The sequence below is a fragment of the Camelus bactrianus genome, chromosome X, assembly GCF_048773025.1.
Source record: "Camelus bactrianus isolate YW-2024 breed Bactrian camel chromosome X, ASM4877302v1, whole genome shotgun sequence".
Lineage (NCBI taxonomy): Eukaryota > Metazoa > Chordata > Mammalia > Artiodactyla > Camelidae > Camelus > Camelus bactrianus.
The window spans coordinates 77,704,994-77,728,046 of NC_133575.1; the positions used below are offsets into that span (position 1 = coordinate 77,704,994).

The window sequence follows — 23,053 nt, forward strand, 5'->3', positions numbered from 1 at the left end:
TTGCTGCATTATATCCTCATGCATGTGAGTCCCATCCTCTTTTCCTAATCCCATGATGGACAGACTTTTTACCATTTGCACTAGAATAAACAATGTAGCAAAGAACATCGATATACAGCCATCCATATTTATACATTTGCCTGATAATGTGAGGACTGGCTTTATTCCAATAGACTTAAGTATCAGGAGAGGTTCTTTGAGACTTCTTGTATGAGGGCTGAATTGCTAGTTAGTAGTCATTTTTTATCATCTAAAGGCCCAGCCAGCACTCGGGTTGGGCATAGATTGCCTTAGAAACTAAAATTACAAAGGCGCTTCTGTCAGTTATGAATATGACATTGAGAGGCTGTGTTTTAACTCAGTCCTAATTGCTCGTATTTAAAACAACTGCTGACTGGCTTCTACCTTAAGGGACCGTTTATATTTTCAAACAATGGCACTGGCAGCTGCTAAAGTGTCTGGGATATTAACCATACAGGTTGCTTTTGTCCATACAACTGGTTAAGTAATTAAGCACAGGCTAGCGTGGGGAACGCTGCTAATGGAAATCACCTGTTTATAGTCTTGCATGTTGTAAGTTGTAGCTTAATAGCATCCCTCCTCAGAATCATAGCCGGTGGGATATTTCTGTGAGCCTGTCCTTTGGGAAACGGCAGCATCATGCAGGGGAAGAGCCTACCATTTCTGCCTTGCTGAGAAGCCAGCGAGTTTACATAACCCCAGAGGACCCAGGGCTGCAGGAGCCGGGGAGCCGGGCTGACTATTCTCAAACTGCCCTCATCAGCAGGAAGTAGGTAGCCCAGACCAGAGAGAGAGGTTGCACATGTTAAAAAAAAAACAAAAAGAATAGCTATATAGTCTTAGAGTGATTTAGACACAAAAGCAGATGACGGGTAAACATATTCTAGGTCAGAATATCGGCAACAAAGCTCAGGCAGATCGCAAACAACTGCCACAGGAAATGACAGAGGATTTCCATCATGTGATCAAAGTCAGAGAAAATGGCTGAAGCCGAACATTCTTAGTCATAGGGCTCTATGTCGCACGTGGAGTAGAAAGGCACAGAGATGACAGGTGGTAGGAATGAATTGACCCTGTATCCGCCTTGTCATTTAACAGCTAGTGTATCTGCATCAACCCAAATGGTTGCTCAGGCTCTCATCTTGCCAACTACTCTTGGCCCAGGTCGCAGCAATCTATGTTTGCCTTGATCAACAACAGAACCTAACCAGACGATTCTAGAGCACCTCGTTTCCTCCGGGCGTTTTGGTTTCCTCCCTCCTCTCCCAGCCCAGATTTTTTTGTTTGCTTGTTTTGAAACAGGACTGCTGTCTTCTCTGCAAATCATTCAGGATTGTTTTTTTTAATGTCAGTAAAATAAACATCACAGGTTTATGGAAACAGCTATCACTTCGAGTCTGACCAGTTCCATGCATTTCCTTTCATTATTATTTTTCTCCTTTTCCTAGAAAAAAAGGTTAAACATGTATAGAGATTCTGCTTCTCCTTTTATACATCCGTTGCTTTTCATGCCCCCCACATAGGAAAAATGTGGTAATTAAACAGTCAGCCATGTAAGGAACTGGAACTCACTTTTTCTAATCAAAACTTAACTACTGTATTTCTATTTATTCTTCTTGAAATCCCACTTATCTTTTAAGGACTAATTGGGATGAATTTTTCCCTGACCCCCAACTCCTGCACTCAAGGGATATGATTTTTTTCTTCACTGAACCTCCAATGCACTTTGGCTTTAAGAGACGCTATAAGAGACATATAGTTAGTTTCGTTATAGTTTATACATGTATCCTTTCCTCCCTAATAACTTATCAGGGTGCCTATTATGTTACTCTGCAGATAGTTTATTCAGTTTATTTATTTAAAAATTTGTGGGTGGATGAAAGGAAGGGAGGGAAGTGTTTTCTTTCCTTTCCCTACATTAATGGCAAATTATATTCCCTGTGTGTACGCAGTGTAGTGGAAGGGGAACTGCAGACCCAGTTCCTGATTCACTGCTAATGATTGGATGATTGCTTAATCAAAAGACAGTTTTTGAGAAACCACCGTGTGTAATACCCTGTGATGGACAGCCGAGCGGCACTGTTACAGTTTGTGTGGTTGCTCAGTAGCAGGTAGCATTTGCTCTTCCATGTAAGTTTCTCATATACGATATACTTGGGAGCTTTTCTGACTATTATTTTCTAACATTATTCACATTTTTCTTTGTCGTCCGTCCCCATGTTTTCCAGATATGCAGGCATCATCATTAGACTTTCAGCCCCAGAGAAAATTTGTCTTAGGTAACAAGTGCATTTCCCAGTAAAGAAGTACACATAATGCTTGGCTAATAAACAAAACCAAGGACATTTGAAAAAAAAAAAATCTATTCACTAGCTTTGACATTGAGTCCAAAGATAATCAATAGCAAGGCCTGTGGCAGTTGAAATACTGAATATACTGATTTTATTTTTTCTGTACCATACTTTCTAAAACCCCTTGAAACACTCAAGTTATCAATTAGGCAAATACTAGTCAGTCATTTAAAAATCCCAAGAGGTTGTACATTTTATGAAAATGTTTATGATAAAGGTAAGTATTGCATATTTTCTACATTTGTAGCTGACTATGGATTAAGTTTTTAATGCCTTGAAGTAATAATATTATTGTACTGTGCAGTTTTCTTTTTATCACATATTTCAATCTTCCTAAAGTTGCTATAATTGAGTTTGTTTGATAATGTACCTTTATATTACTATGAGACTTGATAGTTTACAAAATATGAGGCTCATAATAGAGATAGAGAGTAGAGTTAGTACCTGGCAGGGAGGATAAGAAGAAAGTGAAATATAGAAAAGTGATTTAATCTCACTACTGCAGTTTTGTAAAATATAATTTGTTTTTCTCCTAGCACAGCAGAGTTTCATGCTGATAACAAGCTACTGAATTAATAAATCCATTGCAACTATTGAGACTTTTCCTTTAATAACATAACAAATGCTGAGCATTAAGAGAAAAGGAAAGGCATTCTTTGTACAGATGTTACCTCTAACAGATCCACATCCCTAAGCATAGGAAAAACACCATCATACCCTCAGCAATATCCATGTGAAAATAATTTGTGCATCTCAATTAGGATACTGTACTTTCCACACAAAAGCACGCTGTTTCCTGGAACACGTTTGCTTATTTTCCAATTGGAAAGATACTTAGGGGTCTATTTTGTTATCATTACATGTGCTTAACTCCAATTACGGTTAATGGAAGTTGTGTGTCTATAGTCACAGTAGCCTCTGAACTACTTGAACATTATTGCTTTCCATTACCATCCTCGTTAAAATAACTTTCATCTCTTCTGAACTACCATGGTGATCTGGGTTTCTGTTTTCTTTGCATTGATTTATTTGCCTGTAATGAAGGCTATAGATTACATAACATGGCCTGTTTCTAGTTGTAAGAACATTACAACGTCATTGAGATTAGAATAGGGTTAGAAGTGTTTAATTAAGTAGAGGTAATTGACTGGCTTCTAGGCATGCATTTTTGCACAGCACCTTATGTATACAATTCTGTTGGAATAAAATCATGTGATATACTTTAAAACCTGTGGTATCTAGTGGAAACTAAATTTGTAAAACATTGTAAAACATGAGAAAATAAGGTTTACAAGCCAGAGGCACTAGACTTTATCAACAACAGAACTATATATTTAGGTCCAATTATTCAAAACTTTGACAAGGCAAAAATAGTAAGTGTATTCTAAAATCTCAAAGTACAATGGGTGATGCTCTCTTTTCCTTAGTGCTGGCCTCTGCTGTATTTCCAAAACAAAAGTGGTCAACCAGCAGGAAAAAAGTGATCAGAAGACAGGGAAAGAGGCTTGTTATATCTTTAAGAAAACGAGGAACCTGAGAACTCCTAAAAACAGACTTTAGGTTCACTTGACTCATTGATAATCAACACACAGACATCTGCCTAGCCTTACTAGTGTAGCCTAGTCAGTACCCATTGAGTTTGTTTGTCAAGTTGTATTGTTTTCAAGATGTTTTGTGGTTATAGCATGATGTTGCCTTCTAAAATGTGCCCTAAAAATACATGTTGAAAATGAAAATATAAATTATGGAGGATTATCTCCACCGGGAATTAAAATATATTATGAGACTAAAATAATGAAATCAGAAATCATTGGTAAAAAGAATAGTTGGAAAAATACTTAAGTCAATGGAACAGAAATGTACCCTAGTACAGATAATTTAATATATGATAAAGAGGTATCATAAATCAGGGTAGAAATTCATGATTATTCAACAAATGGTTCCATAACAACCCATTTCCTCTTTGCAAGGAAAAAAAAAAAGCACTGTGGAAACTTACCTGATGTTGTACAACAAAATTAATTCTACATCATTTAAATAAATGTTAGAAAAAGTCAAACCTTAAAGAACAAGAAGCTGTTTATCAAATGTCTCTGGCTAAAGACTTCCTAAGCTTTAAAAAAAGGATATATATATGTATCTGAATCACTTTGCTGTACACCAGAAACTAACACAACATTGTAAATTAACTACAATAAAAAAAAAAAAGAAACAGATCACAGTGAAAAGACTGATCAATGTAGCTACATAAAAATAATAAAAATGAAACCATATGTTCCTAAAAGCCCACAACACAAACCAAATGAACAGGCAATCAACAAACTAAGGAAAATATTTCTAATAAATATTTCAATTAGTTACTATCTTTAATATGTAGAGTTGAAAATAAAAGCAAAAACCAAAACCTAAAACCCTAATAGATTAATGCACAAGGGACACGACCAGCATTTAAAGGAAGAAATATAAATGGATAATAACATGAACATTTCCACTTCACTAGGGTTTGGAAAAAGGCAAAAAGCGAATCAGATGCCATTAGTCACTTTTCATATTAGCATTTTTTAAAAGATTAATACCCGACAGTGAGATAAGACAAATTCATACACTTACTGCCAATTAGATATAAATTAATACCACTATTCTGGAATACAATTTGGACTTAATTTTGCATAATTAACAATGCCACTTCTACATATGATGTATATAATAAGATATAAACTATATGGATGTTCACTGCAAGGCTTTTTACAATAGAAAAAACAATGCGCAACCTAAATGTCCAGCTGTAGAGAAATGGTTAACCAAATTGTGGTCTATTTATATAATATAAAAAGAAGAGTGCATAGCCATTAAAAAGCATGTTTTCAATATCATGTTTCAGAAGTTTAATGACATGGAAAATTTCTACAATAAAATGTTAAATGAAAAAGTAGAACACCAAATTGCATCTATAGCTCACTTTTCTTTTTTTTTTTTTTTTTGAAGATACTATTCTGGTAAGTGAAGAGAATGAATCTGGTCAACTAACTGAGCAATACACTGTCCTCCACCAAGAGATTAAGCCCAGGTCTAATTCAGTTGCCACCTTCCTTCCAGTCACTTCTAGTGAGTGAGAAACTATCAACTCAAGGTCCCCAAAAGCACAGAAAAACAAAACAATTTGGAATCATGGGACAGAAGGGAAAAAAGTTGTAAGTTCATATGAGATGATTTCAGTATAACAGTCTAAAATTATCTTTCTTTCATCAGTGTTTGGAATGCAAATAGCTACGCAATAGACATTTCCAAAAGCAATCTAAAGTTTCCTTGGTTTTCTTAGCCTGAGCTGCACAAACCTAGTCCTCTGTCTTCCTCTTTTTGCTGGAAACAATGTCTATCCATTGAAGGTCAATCTTCCACACCATCATTTTTGAAGAGCTTTGGAGAAAAGAAAGCTCAGAGTAAATTACAGAAGGTTTCTTTTACTTTGTTTTCTAGCCAGCTCATTTGCATCAAAATGGGATATTTTGTAGCACAATGTGCTGTATATGCCAGGCACACTTATTTTATGTTACCCTGCTGGGAGGGTATAGCTGCTGTGTGTTAGGTCAACGTTGCTACATCTAACGTGCCTGTGAAGCACCAGGAAGGAAGCCGTTCTTCCATAGACAACAGATGGATACCTAACCTGGGGGGAAATGAATAATGGACATGGTCTTTTTATCACAGTTTTGCAATCACAACTTGGCCTACTCATGCAATATACAACATACAGCCCCGTGTTCTTGGCGTACACTTACTTTGTTAGAGGAGGAATTGAACATTCCCAGGCTACATACAACAGGCTTGAGTCCTTCAGTCTAGCTCACATCACATATTCTGTAAGCTTTATCTATGATATGCTTATTCCTCAGTTACTTCACTTGACAAAGTTTTCAGTTGGAAGGAAATTAGCGATGTAGATTTAGCTCTGGATCTGAAATTTTGTGACATTCAGGTATTTCATGGATGATGTGCTTTGTACGTAGTTGCTGAATAAATGATTGCATGAATGAATTTTAGAGCAATACAATAACAGGTTTAATCTATTCACTGCAGGACTCAGTTGGGAAGGTTTTGAGATGAATGCCAAATCAATTTATGCTCCGAAAAAGCATAAATCTTCTTGCTCTTATGACAGTGGGGAAAGCCTTGCAGTGGCTTGAGCTGGTTAACCTGATAGTCAGAATGTGCAGAAGCATGTTAAAGCTGGACCATGTATTTCTATTCTCTTTTTTTGTGACAGATTGGCATGTTGTTTTAGGTTTGGACCCCCCCCCCCGCCTTCCTCCAAAAACTGAACATTTTCATATAACTATGTCCCTGTCTTCAATTTCACACTATGACCAGGTCACTGTCTTTAATACCAGAATCATTTCACCTTCACATGGGGTACATTTCTAAGACAAGCCTTCAGTGACCAAAAAGAGCCTGTTAGGGTATGTATGCCCAACTGTAGTGGATTTGGAGGTTACAACTTGGGAGTGACATCTCAGACTTTCTTAGACCATGAGGATATATTAGACTCTCTAGGCTTTCTTATTCACCGTGTTACCTCATGCATTCAGAAAATGGAAAAAGAGGAAGATTATGACAAATCATGTTCCCTCAACCTCTAATGAAATATATTTTCCTGTATCTCATTGCACAATATCTCCAACAAGTAGACACACAAAGATGGATGCCTCCCCCCATCTTCTTCTCTTTAATTTCCAAAAACACAACAAGGCAGATTGGAAAGGGAAGCTACTACTTGTTAACAAAGCCCTCCACATTATCTCAGGGAAACATATATTTTAAACTATTGACTTTTTGGAGGAGAGACTCAGATTTTTTTTTTTTTTTCCAGCTAAACTATTCTAGTATCAGTAGTGTTGGGAGAATAAGACTGTTTAGAAAAGTGCATCTGCTTCAGTCGGGTCTCCTGGAGCTCTCAAATCATATCACCTGGGCACCTGCCTCCTCCACCTATGTTTCCAAATAGGAAATGCAGTCAGTCTCACAATCACCCAAATTACTCCATCACCACCTAGAGATTATCATATTGAGTGAAGTAAGTCAGACAGAGAAAGACAAATATCATATGATATCACGTATATGTGGAATCTGAAAAAAAAATGATACAAATGAACTTATTTACAAAACAGAAAAAGATGCACAGGCATAGAAAACAAACAATGGTCACCAAAGGGGAAAGGGCAAGGAGGGATAAATTAGGGGGGTGGGGATTAACAGACACACATTACTATATATAAACTAGATAAAAAAACAAGGACCTACTGTATAGCACAGGGGACTATATTCAATTTCTTATAATAACATAATGGAAAAGAATCTGAAAAGAGAAAATATATATGTATGTATATGGATAACTGAATCACTTTGCTGTACACCTGAAACTAACATTGTAAATCAACTATACTTCAATAAAAATTTTTAAAAAATTACTCCATCACCTCTGACAGCAGCAATATCTAGTATTTGCTCTTTTCTTATAAATTTGATGCCAACTGTGTCCTGACCTTACAAGGATCAGACCACTAATTTTTACCCATCCGCATTTAATACAAATACAGAAATTGTATTTTTAAACATTCAATGATTCTCAGTTTCTGCCTCAAAGAAGGCATGAATTCAAGGATGAAAAGTTGCTATCATTAGATTGCAAGCTATTAGAATGTGATGAGAGATGAATATTTATTTTCATATATAGTCATATAATATATACATAGATTATCTTTTCAATTGCACTTCTGGCCTGATCCATACAAGTCTGAAGTATAAATATGTATTTTGTATTTTGTACCTAAAATAGTTTTGACACAAATGCAGAGAATAGTAAATGAATCACAAAAAATCCAGATCAGTCATTGCTGCCATTGTTTCTAATGGCATTTTTCTCATAAACGAGGTTGTAGGTTGACATTTCAAAAATACAAGTCGTGACCTTTACAGAATTGCTTATTCGTATAACTATCTCATGAACATAGGAACTAATTAAGTAATAAACATTTTTTAAGAGAAAGAGGGGAGGGCGAGAAGGAGAAAAGGGAGGAAATGTAGAAAAATTCTCTTGTGTATGCCAAGAGCTGGATTTGGGCCCTGTTTCTGTGTGTGATACTTCCCTTGAATCCAGTGGGCAATGAGTGATGGTAGGAGGTACCAATAGCATTCCTGGAGTGAGTGTGGATGCAAGCTGACCTTAGCGTGTAGGACCATCAAGGCACAAGCCTTTTTTTCAGCTGGGATAGTCCTCTGTGAATGGTACCATCATTCTCACATCTGAAAGCTTTAACACTGAATACTTAAATGCTAGCAATGCAATGGTAACTATCATAATCTCATTTATAAATGTTTTCTAAAAAGTCCCAAACCAACCTGTATGCAACCCAGTGACATCTAAGTAATATGTCCTTTATCTAGGAATGTCATCTTCACATTTTTAGCCGAATTTTGATGCATATCACAAACTAAGTAATGGATTTTTTAAAATGGTATCTTTAAAAAGATGCCCAAATAATCAATCACTCGGATATATCTCTGAATAAAGAAAATGTCTCTTTCTCACCTCTCAGTGATATTATTACATTATAAGGCACTTTAAGCCTTAAAGCTTATTATAAGCACTGTAAGCTGGTTGGCTCAGTGCATGCATACTGTGGTGTTAAATGAGGCCAAGATCACAGAGGCCAGTTAGCTTTGCTCTGTGTACTGACCAGACTACCGGGAATCAGTCTAGAAACACTAGCACAGATGAGTAAGGTCCCATGGCAAAACCTCAGCATTTGTCACAGTCCATCCTCCCAGTGGGACAGGCAGGATGTGTTCCTTGGGTATCACCATCTTAGGGAGGAAATGAGTAGGAGCTTGGGAGGCCCCAACATCTACCTTTGAATAAAGCAGGCCTGACATTTAGGCATTAACTTTGCATTATAAGCCCCCATCATACCACTGATTTGCTGTGTAACCTTCATCACTAAAGCAGAGATAATAGGATAGAATGAAATGGGCTTACCTCCCGGGGATGTTGTGTGAATTAGCAAATTAACGAGTGTAAAGTGTTAGCATTTATGTAAGTGCTGGTGGTTGTCATTATTTCTAGGGACCTGGTCTCATTCTAAATAGAGACTCTAAGTATATTATGCCTTTGACAGAAAGGGATTTTCACCCACATCAACTGCATTTAAGCTGAGCATAAAACAGAGGTGATAATAACATAGTAGTGATCATCACAATGTAGAGCCGTAAACCTTTTTCCTATTAAAGCTAAAACTATTTTCAGCAACTTTCAAAGCTTTTAAACTTTGCTTTCCAAGCTTTGTGCCAACAGTTCTCTCTACAGTGATTATTTTTCCTGTGACGGGCGAGGGGAATGGGATCTATTCATTATTCATTCCCATAATGACTATATAATGTATTGAATTTGTTTACGTCATACACTCAGGCAAAGACTTGGTAGCTGGTTTGATTGCCACATACTGCAATCATTGTAAAAAATAAAAACTCTGTTTTGCTCTGCCCACACTGGTGTCCTCTAGAGGTAGCCAATATACAGATTGAAAACTCATGGGGAATTGAAGTGCTTTCCAACAAAAGGCACTGCACACAGATCCTTTCAATTTAACATCTTTACCAAGGAGTTCTGTTGTCGCCTGCTATTTCCAAGGGGACTGTGCTTGAGAGAATTCTTCCATTTCTTTTATCACTCTGACTTCACTTACCAAGAAAAGTCATTTAATGCTGATTGCAAACTCTTGAACTCAGCCTGGGAGCTGCAGCGTGAACTCCTCAGATCTTGGCTCCTTGTTACTTATTTACATATTCATTTGAAATGAGTTTTCAGGACTGTTTGAAAACCTGACATTGTGTAATAGCTGGGATCTGAAGCTCACCATGTTTTTGGTTCTTTTTCTCTTTGTCTTACAGATAACAGACGAGTACCTTTGGAAAGGTCACGCTCTCGCCACAATGGAGCTATCTCATCTAAGTGATGCCTGATGCCAAAGAACATGAAGATATTTAAGTAAACAAAATCATACACTTTGAGAAGAACAAAGAACAAAACATGTGCTCAAGGGATGGAGAGGAAATAAGTGCATTTCTGCAAATATCAAGCTAGGCTGGGTGAAATAGCATGCATTTGTAAAGCTATTGCAAGACTCCTCCCACAGCTATACTAACATGAACACAATTATCAGGATTCTAAAACGTGTGTTCCATTTTAGTGTAAAGATGTGTGTTATTAGTTATTGTGTGTGGCCTGACGGTGATGATGGAAAGTGTAAGAAATAGAAGAGGTCTCAGGCTTTCAAAACCATTCAGCCTGTCAGAAATGTATAGTGTTACTCAAATTTGAAGTCACCTTCTCCCACCCCCCACCAAAAAAAGGAAGAAAAGAGAACGTAAAGGACAGAAAGAAATTAGTCCATGTCTGCTTCTTATTCCTGTTACATAGAAAAGGAAAAGGCCAGTGAAAATGTGTGTGTTAACAGTCTGGAGAGACGCTGATCCTGCACACTCTGTAAGAGAAGCCATTTTGGAAACTCAGAAAAAGTACTGCTTCACCCCCATCACGTTCTTTAGAATCTTATCTCAAGTGAAAGTTGATGGATTCATCTGCTTTGGCTGAAATTAAACTTATCATTAATCTAGAGTTTCAGCGTGATATTGCAGGCACTTATCACTGCTAAAAATAAACCAAAGTTTAACAGAGGCAGTTAGAGAAAGTGATTGAAACTTTATTTAAAGAGGTATTTTCTAATTATGCACATAGATCTACTTTCTACAAATACTTTATATGGCTATTTTTGAGAAAAACCTGACATCTTAATGTTTCTGATAGGGATGAACCTGCAAATTCTATTCCCTTTATTTAGATTTTTAAAGGTCAATACTGATTCGTATCCTCCATGGTTTATTTCTTCTCTCTATTGCTTCTTTCTCACACGACCCCCTTGAAGGAAAGGAATAGAGTTCTAGGAGACCTGAGAGGAAAAAGATTTCTCTCTGCAGGAGGCAGCAGAAAACTGTCTGAAAGGTCAATTGTTTTATCTGCCTTCCTACTCCCCTTTCCAATTCTGCCATGATGGTCTGAAGAAGAAAAAGAAATTACATGTATGTATCTGTATATATGTGTATATATTTATATCTCCTGCTACAGTGATTCCACATTCCCAGTGACTAAGTGAACTTCTCAATCATCATCATACTTACTTTATATTAACAAATTAAAATGATGCTGCCAAAACAACTCTGGGAGGAAAACACAGGCTCTCCATTTTTCTTAAATAGATGAGGGAGGAAAAGTTGTACTTAACTTGTCTGTGATTTTTCAATATGCATTGAAATAATGTCGTATAACTTCTCTGGAGTGCAATTTTAAGACTAATCCATGCAGGTGACTGTGATGATTGTAAACAATTTCTTATATGTATAGTTCTTATATAGAAAATCCCATTTCTACTCCTCCAGAGCACATTATAGACATTCAGAAGGAACAAACGACTAGCTTGGCAAGTCACCACCTGAGATAATGTAAACAAGTGACCGATAGCTCACAGTTTCCTTTATATACATGTATAGTGACTCGAACTGCCGCCTTTTCCTCCAGTGCATTCTCACTTGGCTCTCAATCCTTCACAAAGCTCTGAAGCTACTACAATAGAGAAATCAAAAAGAGTAACAGGATCTGAGATTTTACACTTTTATCCTATCTTAAGACACACACATTTAGCGCGCACACACACACACAAACACACAAACAAGTTCAAGGGATGTATCAATTTCACACACTGTTTTTTAACAATAACAGCAACAAAGCTTTAGGTTCTACTAATTTATGTAAATTCTTTATGGATTTTTATCTTCACAAAGTCTTTTCTGAAATCTTCATGGTATGGCTTCTTTGAGTCTTGTGCTAGAAAATGATATTTTGAAATACTAACCCTGACTTACATTTAGGGGCATTTGCCACACCATATTATCAAGCTGGTCAGGGTAGAAATACTGATGCGTATCACCTTTTCCAGATGTGAACTTGCCTTATTTTTTAGTTTGTGGAAAAATAAAGAAGTACTATTATGGATAAATTATATATTTGTATTTACAGTAATCCCACATGCTTTTCACAAACATTATGAGACCTTTCAGGGTCTTTTACAAAGTTCTGATAACTGAATTAAAGGGTTTGATTCCCAGATTTATAATGGTCCTGCTCCAGCCGTTGGCAGTTTTGTTTTAGATTGAAAATTATCATCAAAAAAAAAAAAAAGGTACATGGTGACATTTTTATTATAGAACCAAATGCTACTAAAGTCTTTTGTTGGGTTTATCACTGCCACATGTGAGAAGCACCAATTTAATGCAGATTTTCTTCAGAATGTTTTTAAAAACTGTTTACAAGTTGTATGAGTTTCCTTTGGCTGCTGTAACAAATTACCACACACTTGGGGACTTAAACACATTAGAAAGTCATTCCCTTGTGATTGTGGTGATCAGATGTCCAAAATCAAGGGTCATGCTCCCTCCAGAGGCTCTAGAGAAAATCTTCCCTTGCCTCTTCCAGCTGCTGGTGGCTGTTGGCATTCTTTGGGTTATAACCACATCTGTCTCTGCTCCGTCTTCTCATCCCCTTCCCTTCTGTGTGTCTAATTTCCCTATGCCTCTCTCATAAGGACGCTTCTGTTGGAATTTAGGGCCCACCTAGATAATCCAGGATCCTTTCATGTCAAGACCCTAAGCTTAATGACATCTGTAAGACCATTTTTTCAAATAAAGTATCATTCACAGGTTCTTGCGATTAGGATGTGGATGTATCTTTTTGGAGGTGACCTTTAGCCCACTGGACCCCGCCAAATGTATGTCTGTCCCACATGCAAAATATATTCACCCTATCCCAACATTTCCAACAGTCTCATCCCTAAGTTTAAAATCTCATCCAAATCTCCTCAGTTCAAAAGTCCTGAATTTCATCATCTTAATCATCTAAGTCAAGGATAAGTGAAAACCCTGGGGCAAAATTCCTTTCCATCTGTGAATCAATGAAACAAGACAACAAATTATTTGCTTGCAAAATACAATGGTGGGACAGGCATATGATAACAGTTACAGACATTCCGATTACAAAAAGGAGAAAATGGAGCAAAGGAGTCACCTGTCCTGCTGATTTTCAGAATTCAGCCCAGCAGAACCCCCTTAGGTTTCAAGGCCTGACAATAATCCTCCTTGTCTCAGGGCTGCACCCTTTAGGCCTGCAGCTCTGGCCTCTTGGCCCATGGATGGAGTCTCTGCCTCTGAACCTGCAGCTCTGCCCTTGGGTTGATCCTTTCTATTGAAGGGTAGCGCCTGTCTGTAGCTTTATCATCCTGTTTCCTGCCTGAAAAATTTTGGTAGTCTGACAACCTTCTCTCATTTTGTCCTGTCTCTGCCCCTTTCAGGCCAAGCTGGAACTGTTTCTGCTGGGTATAACCTTCTCAAAAACTTTGTGGGCTCCCCATGTATATATCACATTGATTCAATAGTGAGACAAGAGAGTCCTCACAGATCTTTGCCAGATAACCCTATTTCTATTCCTGGTGTCTGTTGTGATGGTTGAATGGATCACTGAGTAAATGCCTAGTCGCTTCCACACTGGCCAAAGGTTGTCCAGACTTGACTTTATCTCTAGAGCACACTATCCTAACAGTGACTCTCCTCATTTTAGCTTTTTTTTTTTCCAATCTGAATAGTCGCAGAATTTCCTGAATCATCAAGTGCTGCTTCCTTTCTGCTTAATAGTTCTTTCTTTAATTTATCTCTTTCCTCTTCTATTTTACTATGAGGTCAAGAAAAAAAAAAAAAAAAAAACTAGGCCATCCCTCCAACGCTTTGCTCTCAAATTTCCACCACTAAATATCCAAATTCATTGCTTACAGATTCTACTTTCCACACAACTGTTGGAAACAATTTGAATAAGCTTTACGCCGCTTTATAACGAGGATCACCTTTCCTCTAGTTTCCAATAAACTTTACCTCAGTTCCTTTTGAGCACTCACAAGAAACGCCCTTAGCATTCATATTCTTACCAACAGTCTGTTAAAGGCTCTATACTTTTTCTATCATAGTCATCAGAATTCTTCCAACCTCTACACATCATCTAATTCCAAAGCCACTTCCACATTTTTAGGTCTTTTTAATAGCAGTACCTGACTGCCTGATACCAAAATCTGTATTTTGTTCCTGTGGTGGCTGGAACAGATTACTCCAAATATGGTGGCTTAAAACAACAGAAATTTATTCTCCTACTGTTTAGGAGGCCAGAAGTCCTAAACTGAGGTCTTGGCAGGGCTGCACTCCCTCTGAAGGCTATCAGAGAAAACCTGTTCCTTGCCTCTCCCAGTTTCTTGTGACTGTCATCATTCCTTGGCTTGTGGCCAAATCTCTCTCTGCTCTGTCTTCACGTCACTTTTCCCTCTGTATATCTAATCTACCTCTCCCCCCCTCTTAAAAAACACTTGTGAAGGCATTTAAAGCCCACCAGTTTATCCATGATAATTTCCTCATCTCAAGATCCTTAACTTTAATTACATCTGTGAAGACCCTTTTTCCGAATAAGGTAACGTCACAGGTTCTGAGAATTAGGACATGGACGTATCTTTGGGGAGCCACCAGTCAGCTCACTACACTAGTCATTGCACATAAATGTACTTTTCACTTTTTAAAATGCATCCTTGGTGCTCAAGCCAAATTCAAGGTTGTCTCTAAAAGCTATTGTATGCACAGGCTACTGCATGCTTTGATGTTAAATGGCTGAACAGGCTATTCTAAAATTCAGTTGATACCTTTGTTACTATGGCCAATTAGCTTGAAAAAATAATTGGTTCCAGTTCTGAGCTCTGGTGTATCTCTTCTGCCCCTTTTATGGAGTCTTTGACCAAACGTCTTCTATGATTAATAATGTAGGTATAGAACTACCTCTGATACAGAAAGTTTCTTCACAAGTTTATTTTAGATATTGTAAATCCCTCAGCTGAAAGGAGAGATGACAGCAGAGCTTGTTTGAATGGATACTGAGGGAGGCTGTGCCCATACCAAGACACTCAGAAGAAGTATTTCAGTAGCAGCAGAACTGTGGACTCATGTTCTCATTTTGCCTCGGAATAAACACCTGTCTCTTTGCAGGACCAAGAATGACTTGCAATTTATCTGTCATGCATACTTACTTATTCAATAAAGTTAAGATTAAATTAAATGTTGTGCTGCCTATGACAATTAATATTAAGGATGAGTGAAAGGGCACAAACTGAAGTATAAAGACGGGATGTAAGAACATTCTAGAAGGAGACGCTTCAACTTAACAGAAGTACAAAAGTATTTCTATAAGGACGTGGCTGGGTGGAAATCATGGGATATATTCAAAGACACACATACCTGTGGGAATCATAAGATTTTCTTTAAGTATTCTTTAGCACTTCTTGCCAGAGTAGTGGAGAGATGTTTGCACCACTTAAGAGTCTAGAAATGTCAGAAAGGTGATTTACATTCTCCAGAGAAACTTTCTACAGAAAAGGTTTTTTGGGTTTTTTTTTGTTTTTGTTTTTTTTAACCTTGATTATAGAATGAACAAAAATATGCTTCAAATGCTCAGAGGGGTAAAAGTCCAGAATTAATAATAAAGGACTGTAGATAATTATTCTCTGGAGGGCTTTCAAAAGAAGTCTCATCAGAGGTGGGCTGACCTGAAGATGGAAAAAGTAATAACCAGGTCTGTAAATAACATGGTCCCAAGTACCCCACAACACTACTGTTTCCCTTGGAATAGTTCGCTCCAAAAATCAATTACATTGGCTTTTTCTCCCCCAGATACCCAAGTAAGCAAACTCTTTAGTAGAGAGTCTGAAAACCTTAGTCTCTGCAACTAGGGGAATTCGAGCTTGATGCCAAGAGCTCAAAGGAAAGTGGAAATCTGGAAATTGATATATATGCAATGCATATAATATGGTGCACAGTTTTGATTTATAGTAATAAGAAAGCTATAGCCAAAGATCCCATTTACAGACTGAATTTATTTAGATGTCTAGACTCCCAGTCCACAAATAAAATATTATTACAGTTAGTATCCATTGCAGGGAAAAACAACTTGCAAATTTATGAATTGTACGAATCATGACTTTGTTCCTAGTTCTTGGAGATTAGCCAGAGTTCAGACTTTAGCCACGATGACCTTATATCTTGACTAACTGAGGTTCAGCCAGTATTTTTACCTATATTTTGGCTGAGGTCCGGACAGTATGTTCACCTTTTGATGTGTATGAGCAAAGCACAAGAGCTCTTACCATATTATTAGAAAGAAGCAGCAGCAGCCTTCAACTTCTCCACTTTGCTAAAGGCCCCAGTATGGCCATTCTAATCATTGAGTGCCCATTCAATGGACATACTTTTCAGGACACAATTATGAATTCAACCTAGCTCCTGCCTTCAAGGATCTAACAGTCTACTGGGAAGTGGGACATGTACAAAAAGAATCGCAATTCAAGGTGGAAAGAGTGATCAATGTCATAACAGTGGTACAGAGAAGGCCGCAGAGAATTCAGAAAAAATTCACTTAGTTTTAAAGAGGTGAGGTGAGGTAGGTACTGAGATAGAAAGCAAGAATCAGGATAGACTTTTTGGCACCAGTGCATTTGAAATGCAATTTAAAGCGTAAGTAGATTTAGACACGTAAAGCTTTTATTCAGTCAGAATTTAATGAGCACCTACTGTGTGTGCCAACCCAACGCTAGGGCCTGAGAATACAAAGTGAACCAGACAGCTGTGGTCCGTCATTCTCATAACTTCTCAGGAACTTAACGTCTTTCTGAGGACGGAGGGAAGGCATGAGCAGAAGCACAAACTTTGATATGCATATGCAAGGAATATGGAACAATTCAGTTGGACTAGAATGTAAGGTCCATGAAAGGCAGCATTGGTTGTGTGGTTTGGGCTTGATTTTATAAACGCTGGGAAATACTGAGAGATTCTGAGGAAAGAAACGACATGCAGCACTTCAGGAAGAAGATGCAGGAAGCTGTGTGTAGGACAGAGGGGAGAGGTCACAGGAGGCTGACTTTATTGGAGGCCACTGCAATAATAATTTTTTTCCTGCAATAATGCCTTTGATAATTAATGAGGGCCAATAGTAGGTAGCATCAGTGGGACAGATCCAAGTAGCATCTAAAGAACTGGCAATCAATTAGATGTGGATGGTATGAGGAGGAGGGGTTCAAATCTGACACCAAGCTTGCAGGCCTGAGTGACTGATGAGCTATGTTCAACAGAAAAACTGAACACGAGAAGAGCCGGCGGCAGGTGGTTAGGTAGAGCTCAGTAGAGCTCTCAGAGGTAGAGTGCGTGCTTAGCATGCTGAGGTCCTGGGTTCAATCCCCGGTACCTCCGTTAAAAAATAAAAATAAACAACATAAAAAGAAGAGCTCATCTTTGCAGTGATACCCTGGATAAGCACAGCAGCAGCTCCAACACTCGATTGTGATCCTGTTATTTATCTGTATTGTTGAATGGCTCGTACAAGCCTTATATTCAAGAAGCATCAAGTCATGGAGACACAGAGCAGGCAGGAGAACGTGATTCTGCACAAGGACTTATTTAGTGACATTATAGCGACTATGGTACTAAGGGAAAGGGTAAGCTCTTTAGGCTGTGTTCTTTTTCTTTCCTTCTTTTTACCTTTCTCTTCCTTTTTCCCAACCCTTCTCTTTTCAATAAGACTGAAAGTCAAAACACTGAATGGCTGTTCAAAAAAATGAAAAACTGACAAAGATTGAGTGGACGTTAAAAAGTACTGATTTAGTTTTGGTCTCGTAAGGACAGGAAAGAAAGGCATTTGGATGAAGTCTAATTTATGGGACAAGCTTTAATCAGTTCATAGCTAAGACTTCTTAAGTGTCTGGTTAATATTTGAAGCCGTACATTTAAGAGGTGTTTGAACAATTATTTTTCTCTAAAAGAACAGCAAATTCTCCTGTTTTTCTATCTTCTCAGGGATTTCTCAGATTTTTAAAGTCTACCCAGGCCTATTGCCTTTATACTGAATACCTTTCTAATCAAAGAACCATAAGGTTTCCCTTCTCAATACATTCAACTGCTGGGCACATGCGACACCATATGGCTTTATTTTAGCTACTATTCTTTTGTTTCAGAAGGGGACCTGGTTTGTGAATCTGCTCCATTTTACCTCCACCCCACAGATACCTTGTGTTATTGGCCCTTTGCTTTTCTACAAAAACCTGAATATCACAATGAGAATTGCATTGAAAATAACCAAATACTATATGAATGTTCTCCTTGAACAGTTCTTGGAAACCTATGACATATAATAGCAGAGTGGCCTAGACTTGCTGACAAAAATCAAATAATGAGTATTTCACCTGGCTAAACAACTGGTAGCATTTACCGTGGTGCTCGGTGGGGGGGTGAAAGGGGTCAGGAATAAAGCCCCCTTTAGCAGAACTCAGTATAATGATAAAAATCAAAGCATCTGTTAGATGTCAATGACCTTCCGACTCCAGAGCATCTGGGATGAAAAGCTGACTTGCGGTGACCTTGTATTGTGTGGTGCTTTGTACTTTTGAAAGGACTTTTCACTTTTCACATCCATTATTCCATCATCTCATTTCCTCTCAGTCTCTAAGCATCCTCAAGTCTCCTCTATCTGATTAAGCAACAGCAACCTTCCTGTGACTCTCTCCCCTTCCAGGCTACCGCTGATCACTTCATTGCCAAATCCTATGAACTCCTCTTCATCCTCATCCTGCTTACTTTCTCCCAGTCTTGCACAAAGTACACCTTTCTCCCACCATTTGGAAAGTTCTTCATTCCTGTTTATTAGTGGTTGTCTTTGAATGACCCCTGAATATAGGTAGTGTCGCCAGCGTTCATTCATATTCTCCCCACCATCAGGGTCATCTTAGCCGTATCCATGGCTTTGACAATTTCCGAAGAGCAGATGACCAAGATCTTACTGGAACCCCAGGACCACCTTCCCTCTGTGAAGGATAGCTCACACACTAAACTCAGTAATATTCCCTACCGAATATGTTCTTCTCCAGCAAGCTGATCCTTCTCTGCAGGTTACCCATCTCATTACGGGCACTACGCTTTTCCCAGTCTCCAAGGCTAGAAATACCAGAAGCATCTTTGTATTATTCCCTCTCCCCTAATATCAGGCACAGAAGGTGGTATCCCTATTTACGGTCTCTTATCTCTTCAATCCACCCTTCACAACGCTAGAGACTGCTTCCTAAAATGCCTTTCTTGATCCGCTTAAAAATTTTGATTCTTCCCCTTAATTACCAAAACTAGTATGGCGCCAGAGTTTCCAGGAGCAGACTCAAATGTAACTTTCAAGCCCCTCTGCCGTCATGGACTCCAGCCATGCAGAGTGCTGGACTGATCATTGGGGCTTGTCAGTGATAAACCAGCAAACATATGATTACATCCCCAAACATGTATATACCTCCATGTCATTTTACATACATGCAGTTTACTCTAACTCGTATGACCTCACCGCCCAACTTCACCCTTTTTCTCCGATTAATCCTTCAAGGACCAATGCCGCCTTTCTGAAGCCTTCCTAAATTTTCCTTTCCTCATTAAAATAAATTGTGCTATCTATGCTCCCACCGCAATTTGTTCATTCTCCTATTAAGGCCCTTATTTCATTCTGCCTTCTTCTAGAGTTAGTTGTCTGTGTCCTTGACTAAAGTGTAAGTTTCTTGATGGCAATGCCTGTCTCATTCATCTCTGGGCCTTTACACAAAGCAATTGCTCAATGAATTAATGTGTAGTGTCAACTCTCAGTGAATTAAACAAATGAAAAGGAATGTTTGGTACAGGTAATGGAAAATCATAGCTAATTTCCTCATCCAGGTGAGAACACAGCTTTCATCACTGTCCTGGGAGTGGAGGGCCTGCCTAAGGTCAGCATTGAGGACAAGCTCCCCGAACTGTGCATCACTGGAAGTTGATTTCAGAGGAGTACTTTCAGGAGCTGATGACTGATTGAAGATGGGGAGGAAGGTTTTTCCTCCAAGGTCAAGCTTTTAACAAGTATCTGCAATGTACACTGAGGGATTTGGCTGTACTCCAATTATGCTAATATGTTTTATATATGGGCCTCCAGCATCCAGGAACCACCTCCCTAAACAATTTAATAAGTGTAAATATCAAGGCAGAGTTGTAAATGTGGAACTTATTTGTAATGTACCAACCTTGTTATTATCAAATGTCATGGGGTATAAGTCATGGCAATTATGCTGCCTGCTTTTTATTACATTTATTTTACTTTTTAAAAGTGCAGTATATCCGCATAAGCTTCACCTCTCCTGCCCTGTCTAAGGAATCTACCCTGGCTGTGTGTTCTGGAGTCACTGAAGGCAGGGAATTTAGGGTCACTGGCTGAATGGGCATCCCCCGAGGAAAGGGTCATTGACTGTACCCACTGACACTGTAGCCTCGACCTCAGGCTTCACTGCATGTTTCAACGTCTCAAGCTGTGGGACCCTGTGGGTTTCTCTATATAAGAGACTTCATAATCTAAAATACAGAACTGTTGCTCCTTCCCCTCCTCCCCTCTACCACCTGAGCATGGGTATATGTCCCTGTTACGAAGAGGCTGGCAATTTTGCACAAAGCCCTCATCCTCTTGATTGCCAGCTTGGTGTGACACAGTCCAGAGCCACCTCTTAAGTGGTCTTTTGGCAGATGAAACTGAGCAGAAGTGGGCCTGATTTTTTTCTTTGGTTTGGACCAAAGAAGCTTCCACTACCCCAGCCCATGATTTTTATTTCCCAATTGTCTCTTTCTCTTCCTGTCCTTTCCACTTCTCACTAAATTGCATCAACCCCTCAGAAGGGGAAGGTCAGCAGACTCTTTTACTCCACAGAACTAAGCATTCTATGGCAATGGTCCTCTTTTCTTTCAAAGGAGCCCTTCTAGTCTGTCTGTGGGCTTCTGCAGGCTTCCTTGGCATTAGGCAGGAAGCCACCAGGCCACAGAAGTCTGTTGGCAAGGGAAACTGTTTTGAAGGGTTTTGAAGTGCCACTGCTTTCAAAGTTTCCTTGAAAGAGAAGGATAGAAAAGTAAAAAGGATAGTTGCTCCTTGCACCCAGGAATTTCTTTATGAGCCTTGTCTGCCCTAGTCACAGCATTCCCCTACCTTTTTGGTTTATGATCCAACAACCATGGTAACAAGCTTTTCATGTTTTTATCACTTATTCCACAAATAGCCACTGAGCAACTACTGTGTGACAGGCACTAAATAATAGTGAGCAAAAATAGATGTGATCTAGGTCTTCAGGAGCTTACAGTCAAGTGGAACAGGCCAATGGGAAACAAATCTATATATGACAACAATTGCATTAAGTGCCTAAGAAGGAAAGAATCCAGATGCTCTAGAAGAAAATAATGGTGTATGTGTGTCTGGTTGGGAGGGAGGCCTAAATTAGACTGTGGTTAAGAAAAGCCTCTCTGAAGAAGGGACATTTAATTGGAGACCAAAAGGATAAGAAGTTAACCAGGTGAAAAGCGAGCATGTGTGTAGAGTTAATGTAATGGCAATAAAGCACACGAAATGGGGTAGTGCATCAGTCAGCTTAGGCAAGGTTGTACTATGGTTACAAACGATTCCTCAAACTCAGTTACCACAGCAAAGGGTCCTGCAGTGGCTACAGGTCATCTGCAGCTCTGTTTTGTATGCCTCCTTTATTCCAGGATCTCAGCTGAAGCAGCAGCCTTTCTTTGGGACATGCCATTCTTATGGCAGAGGGAAGAAAGCAAAAAAGGCCGAACCATGTCATAGCTGTTAAAGCTTCTGATCGTAGCAGGTGGAAGTTACTTTTGCCCACACACCATGGGCCAAAGCAAGTCCTATGACCTAGCCCTCATCAGTCTGGCAGGGCTCTGGGCAGGAGGCAGAGATGCACTCTGTACCAGGAAGGAAACAGTGATACCTGGAAACAGTTATACAATCTACCAGAGCCCTTGTCTGAGGTCCACCTATCCCTCTTCCTAACAGACATTTTTGACATTTTACTTAGCTTCCCAGGGTCCCGGATTCCTTATCTCTAAAAAGGATGTTAAAAACAACTGAAGAGAACCTAACATAGTTTTCCCAGGGTTGAGTCTGACCCTGAATTTAAGTAGCAGCTTGGGGGAACTGAAATTGTATCATCTACAGCCTTAGATTTGCTCTACATTTTCCCCAGCATTTCATTTCAAGCCCAGTGATAGAAAAGTGATAGAAAGCTAGTTTGAGCATGCCACCTTGACCACTAACTAGCCTTGTGAGCTTGTAAAAGTAACTTAAACATTTTGAGCCCCAGACTACTGTAAGGATTATGTAAAATAATCCACGTGAGAGCAGTGTGCATTATAATGCCATACAAAAAGTAATCATTATTATAATTATCTGACTGCCTCAATCGCCTCAGCTAAGACCCCCCAAATCTGTTCTCTCATACCCTCACTCCTACATTTTAGCCAGCCACTTCCAGCTCACCATGTCCAAAGTCAAAATCATCTTCTCTCCCAATTCCCAACCAGCTCCCTCTCTAGGTTTCATTCTGTTTATCACTGGCACTGACAGGCTTCTAATCACCAGGGATGCAAAATTTCATGTTGTCCCTGACATC

At 38.8% G+C, this 23,053-nt stretch overlaps 1 protein-coding gene across 3 annotated transcripts in view; it reads left to right on the plus strand.

Annotated features, from left to right (window-relative positions):
* The window catches only part of DIAPH2 (diaphanous related formin 2), a 797,042-nt gene extending 781,424 nt beyond the window's left edge, over positions 1 to 15,618 (plus strand). For all 3 annotated transcript variants that reach the window (XM_074359371.1, XM_074359369.1, XM_074359370.1), the window contains one exon: positions 10,317 to 15,618. In XM_074359371.1, coding sequence (XP_074215472.1) covers positions 10,317 to 10,381 — 65 coding nt within the window. In that variant the 3' untranslated portion in view covers positions 10,382 to 15,618. The remainder of the gene's footprint in view (positions 1 to 10,316) is intronic.
* The last annotated feature ends 7,435 nt before the right edge of the window (positions 15,619 to 23,053 follow it).